The 6,459-nt window shown below is 33.7% G+C and overlaps 1 protein-coding gene across 1 annotated transcript; it reads right to left on the bottom strand.

Annotated features, from left to right (window-relative positions):
* Nucleotides 1-752: 752 nt before the first annotated feature.
* LOC106749370 lies at nucleotides 753-4,441 on the bottom strand (the record flags this gene model as incomplete). Its single annotated transcript, XM_014628739.1, has 6 exons — nucleotides 4,295-4,441; nucleotides 3,848-3,967; nucleotides 3,501-3,618; nucleotides 2,364-2,625; nucleotides 1,940-2,062; nucleotides 753-885 (listed from the first exon to the last, which is right to left on the bottom strand). Coding segments are annotated over exons 1-6 (903 nt in total), but the record flags the coding sequence as incomplete, so codon positions are not given.
* Nucleotides 4,442-6,459: the final 2,018 nt, after the last annotated feature.

Genomic DNA, 6,459 nt, shown 5'->3' with positions numbered 1-6,459 from the left:
CCGCGAAATTTAAAAATTCCCGTTATTTTATGAACACACCTCGTATAGTAGGAGAGAACAGGGTAATATCGGTCAGTGGGTAATGCCAGTCGCACCTATATCTCAACAATGTTCGGTACGGAATTGAACTAGAAATAGAAATAGAAATATAATTGCGAACAAATAACGCTGAGTCGAGCAAATTACGAATAAAACAGTCATCGCACGAATTTCTGGGAGATTATCAACGGAGGAAATTATGATTGTGGGATTCTTGAAACTAATGTGTGTGTAATTTTATAAACTAACTTTACTGGAACAATAATTGCACTACATTTGAATGAGCTAAACTCCGCTTTTGAGTCGCTTCATTTCAGGTTTACACCGTCGTGCTAAATGTGTTTTGCTATAATATCACGCTCTAAAATAGACCGACATGCTGTGTCAGCATGTCGCGTATTGAAATCCATCTCATATGTTACATCTCATATTTATACTGTACTTACTTGCCTGCAAAGTATGTTAATCACTCCTCTCTCTTCCTCGATGCGCAAATAGAAACATTCGGCAAAACGAAAAAATTACTAAAACTTAATAATATTTTTTCGCATGTTCGATGTCGCTTCAACAAGCGATGGAATCATCCTTAAATTTGCTTGATAAACATGCAATAGCCGATTGTTGTCTGAAGTATCTTAAAAAGACGAGACATCGTTTGTTGCTAAGTCGCCACGAACATCACGCGTGTCGTACGCCACACGTCCTTCACTTACCTTTTCTAAATTCGGTAAGGATGTCACGTAAAACTTGCAGGCGGTCAGGACAAATGGTTGAAAGCATCGGCTCATTATTAACAATAATAGTTTTTGCTGCGCGACTATCGCATCGTACCATTCACTGTTGTACCTGTGCAATACGGTTATTATTTTACGAGCGATGGAATCGAACGGTATAAATCAGAATCATGGAGAAGATATCTAATTCGACTAAAAAGGAGAGAGAGAGAGAGAGAGATAGAGAGAGAGAGAGAGAGAATATTATTTGTAAAGATATAAGAAAGAGAGAAAGAGAGAAAGAGAGAGAATATTATTTGTAAAGATATAACGTATAGGACATTATTTACAACGGCCTATAACAATGTAACATTTTTACATAATAAATTTATAATTTTTTATAGCAAATTTAATAATTATATCTGACGTAGAATTTAGAACTCTTATGTCATGTTGAATATTTTTAATAAAAAGCGACTAATAATTACACCTATCGAGGAATATTATACTCACACCTTGTCATATAAATTCGAGCTTTTGTCTGTGATTTGCTGTCCAAAATAATTACATAGAGAGATATACAATAATGATGGAGTAATGAAAATAATGGATCTACTTGCTCGAGCTATGTTAGCAGAAACGGAAAGTACCTGAAAGATCTCGTTTCGACATATTGTTATGTTTTATCGATACAATTCCGTTATCAACATACCTGCGTTAACGTAAAGCTCAATATAATCACCAGTGCGAATAAGTCCAATAGAAATAGTTGAGTGTGTACGTGTTCGATTATATCAACGAATCTTGCAACGTGGGAAAAAATGGCGTATGTTAATAATTCCGACATTATTTAAATATGACTCATTTCCGGTCGTATAATTAAAATATCTAATGGGATATGTGCGGCACTCCACGTGTTACTAAATTTACATTACTTGGACATTGACGTGATGATAAAAAAGAAATGTAATGTTATTTTGACTTAATAATAAAGAGATCTTTATTGATTAAGAATAACGCAAGATCGATCTGTATCGATCAGTTATCGTTTTAGCTAGTTTTTTTATTCGTTTACTCTGGACGATATTTTATTGTATCACATAGATTGCTCAACAAAGAAAGAAAAAGGAAATATCAATGCCACATTAATCAAAGATAACACGCGTGCATCAAATAAAAATACGAACTGTATAACATTGTGATGTAGCCGCACGAAAACGACCATGTTCTTGTAAATTAATTTTGTCCTGTTACTTAAATCGTGGTTCACCTTATTCTGGTTGACGTAAAATAGGCGCTCTGCACGATACCTGCCAAAATTACCATTATTCACCGTTAAATCAACATTATTCTCATTGTATTGATCAAGCTTATTCAAACGATATTTCTCTTGCGGTAAATGCAAGTAGAGAAAATGGATTGTTATCCGCGAGAAACCAATCAAGAAACTAAAGAGCTGCATAATTCTAATATCCTATTCGCTGTACTACCGTTTATACGTATTTGAGAGAACAATTAATGGATGAGTGATGGAGCATTCTATTCATTAATGAGTACCACGATTCGTCTGCTTCTTTGCAAATAGCAATTAAGTGCGAAGAGATATCTTACCCGAGCAATTCGTACATCCCACAACCATGTTGCGTAACAGCCACAAGTAAGGTGAAACTAGACATGAAGACTATCGCCATGACAAACATCACGACGAATATGTGTAATCGTACGAGGGAAATGTGTTGTTCCATAGGGACAATATAATGTATTTTTAAGTAAATTTTTGGTAGACGGGACACGTTCATAGGCGATATAATATTAAGAATTTCCGACATATACAAATATGCCATGAGTATCAGGCCACTCCCAAATAACTGGACTGAAATGTTCGTAGAGAACGTAAATTTCCTAACCAAAATGTATTTTTAACAAAATATTTGTAAATTTAATATAACTGTTAAGACTATATACACAACACTTATGTGTGTGTGCGCATTCTTTTAAATAAATTGCATGAATAGAAACGCAATTTTAACGCAATACTTAATGTTTGATTCCAAAATTAAGTATTGATATTTAAATTATGGGCTATCTCCCTTCCTTTTATTTTTTTCGAATATGCTATCCCAAAGATTAATAAATTTCTAAAACGTGTACTAAGATAAGGGACATGTTAATCTTTGACGTTTTCGAACAAATCCTTAGACGTCAGCAAGAGGGATTCAAGGAATTCGAATTAGATTAAAATACTGCACATAAGTGACATAGAAAGGTGAATACAATTACTGGTATACGTACGGTCTTTATTTCTTCATTATATGTATAAATGTAAAATTCGTAAATTCTGCTTGGTAAAGTAATGTTGACGCATGCGACGTAAAATTTTGGGAATCATATTTAATTATTTAAAATATTTAAAAAAGGAAATTAAACAATTAGCATGAAAAAAATACGAAAAGGAATTTAAGGATAATGTCGATAGTAAATTCAGCACTATGTCAAGTAACACCCTGAGGAAATACTACATCTATTTAATTTAATGATACCGATTTTAGTGAATGTATTATAAAGATGAGATCATCAAAGTGAAGTATTGCATGTTATTCGTTGAAAGCAATATATGCAAAAGTTGATAATGAAGAAGACGTCATTGTGTTTTTCACATGCAGAAATGCAATCTTAACTTTATGGACAGAAGAGAAGCAGCGTGCCTTTTTCTCTTGTAAATAAAGCGAAATTTAGTATTTCTCTTACGCGTGAAATAAAACGACATTAATCTCGAAGTTTCGGCATATTTGTGCATGATTTTCACTTCGTCATCTGTCTTTTGCAACGCCCAGTCTTTCCACATATGTTCGAAAATTTTCCTAAGCTAAATGAAAGTAAAACGATATGTGAACGTGCACGTGATAAATACATTATAAAATTATAGAAAGAAATTATATTATTAGAAAAACATCATGTAAGTAAATATTGGTTTAATTAAAATCGAAAAGTTCAATTTGACTTTTAAATTAAATTCGATTTTATTAGGCTTATAAAACGCATTATTCATAAATCAAGTAATTACTGTAAATGAAATGTATATGGACTGAACTTACTTTGTTCATATGTATAACACGCATATACAAGTGAATCAATGTCCCGAATGTGGGCACAAGAATTGGTAACAGTTCAACCAAGTAATCTATTGTAATCTCTGATGTAAAAACGCTTGCCATCTGAAGAAATGCAGTCAAAACGCTTTACAATTAATTAGAGAAAGATACAACAAACGATAATTACAGTAGATATTAATGTACACGATTATGTAAATATTTTAATATTTAATTTAATATTTCTAAATATTTCTGAGTATTTCTGTGTATTTCTTCATATATCTTCCGAACATCCAGTTCAAAATAAAAATGAAATGAAAGCTCTCGCACAACCAAGAATTTTTACAACCTGGGCAGTCTCTCGATTAATGAATGACGTTACTCGTATAAGATAATCGACAAATTCGAATAACGACAAATAATGCACACTTCTCCAAAATTCGTGCCTACCTGAACGAACAAAGATGTTAACATCACAACTGTGATCAAGGCTCTCTTCACACGAGCATCCTTTATGCTCTGATAAGGCCATAGTCCAGTAGCCACTAGTAAAAGTCGGTTTAGCTTATAGTAATGCTCTTCGGGATGGGATTCCATTTATCTCGAAGTGCACAGGCAAACTGAGCGTGGTAGCGACGGATTGCAATCGTTCAAAGCTTCTTCGCGATAATTCGCTCGACTCTTTTCGATCCCCACATGATTATTTGACTACCTGTATTTTCTCTCGCATCTTCGCGACATTACCGAACGATATTATGCCGAGGAAAAACGCATATATTTAAGGAGGGAACGAAAAAATTTTTAGAGCCTCGATGGCTTCGATCGATGGCATGGATGTATATATTGTAAATAATAACATGAGAAAGGAAACATCCGGGGCGCGCGAACGGCAATTACTCACCCCGCTTTGCGTGATTACTTTACCACTTCGACGAAACTCTTGCCGATTGATTTTTATCGCGCAACGAAATGGCGAGGGATGAGCAAGAAAAGTCAGTAATTGAAAAAAGTACTGAGCCTTTTTATTTTGTACAGTAGAATAGCATAATTGGGTAAATTCAGCAGTTGAAAAAATGTACTGAGGCTTCTTACTGCACAGGATAAAATAGTAAATTTGCGACACGGCAGTCGACCAGATATACCTTTTCTGTTAGAGATGCGTGTACTATATCGTGTTATTAAAGAAAAATTTCATCGGATAAATCTTCGATTCTTCTTAGGGCCGGCGATAAAAGTTCGCTTATATTATATTGGAATCTATGGCTGCGTTCTGATATTTGCTGCCAAATTGCTACTAAAAATTTATACGTATCATGAACAGTAGATTCTCAGTACTGGCAATAAATATCGGGACGCGTACAGAGGAATATATTGAAAAATATTTACTATTTTTTATTTTCGACAATTTAAAAACATAAATTTAAACAAATATTTATTAAAATGTCTTTTTTAAGATTAAAAGATTCAGGTTCAATATTTAAAAACTTCACATTTCTACTAGATTTTAACGAATATTATACGTATTATAATATATTCTAAGCCTGATTCAAATAGAAGTAAATCTTTAAAAAATAAGTCATTTTCTAATTTTAATGTTTCAATTTATTAAAATCAAATAAACAATTCTTATATTTCAACATTATTTCGTTAAATTAAATAAATCTAGTTAAAAAAAATATATTTATTAAAATTAAACTAATTTTTTTGTTAGTATAGAAATATAATTGCGAATAAATAATGCTGAATCAAACTAATTATTGTATTCAAAATGGTTGTCGCACGCATTTCTGGATGATTATTAACGAGGAAAACTACGCCAGAGTTTATTGAAACTGTGTTTAACTTGATGAGCTACTTTATTACTGGAACACTAATTGCATAAGACTTGAGCGAGCTTGTTCTCGCATTTGCGTCGACTTGCCTCTTGTTCATGCCATCTTTTAAATGTTTTTGTTACAATATCACGCTCTAAAACAGATTGACGTACTGCGTTAGTATTTATGCCGCGTATTGAAATTTTTCATTCACCGCATCTCGCATTCATAACGTAGCTACTTACCTAAGAAATGCGTCTATGATCTCTCTTTCTCTCTAGTCGCGCAAAGGGGAACATTCGACGCTGAAACGTAAGGACATTTCCTCGCGTGTCCATCGTCGCTTTTACGCGCGACGGCATTGTCCTTAGACTTGTCTTAGAAACATGCAATAGGTGACCGTCGACTGAAGTATCTTAAGAAGACGAGACATCCTTTATTTCTCGATCGTCGCGACCATCGCGCGTATTCTATGTCATGCATTCTTCACTTACCTTTCCTAAATTCGGTAAGGACATCACGTAAAACTTGAAGGCGGTCAGAACGAGTGGCTGAAAGCATCGTCTCGTTATTAGCAGCAGTGGCTTCTGCTGTACTATGATCCCGTCGTACCACGCACTGTTGTACCTGCGCAATATGATTGTTATATGATTGGTAGAAACGAAACTTTGAGAATTTGACTATGTTCATATATTCAATATCAGTATTACAAATATAACGTGAACTATAAATTTTTACTATTGATGAATATACAAGTATAATCTATATCTAATTTGACTAAGAAGAGAAAGAGAGAGAGAG

This window comes from Dinoponera quadriceps, unplaced genomic scaffold, assembly GCF_001313825.1.
Source record: "Dinoponera quadriceps isolate SergipeBrazil2010 unplaced genomic scaffold, ASM131382v1 scaffold3683, whole genome shotgun sequence".
Lineage (NCBI taxonomy): Eukaryota > Metazoa > Arthropoda > Insecta > Hymenoptera > Formicidae > Dinoponera > Dinoponera quadriceps.
The sequence above is the reverse complement of the archived record's forward strand: the minus strand, read 5'-3'. Positions and strand labels throughout refer to the sequence as shown.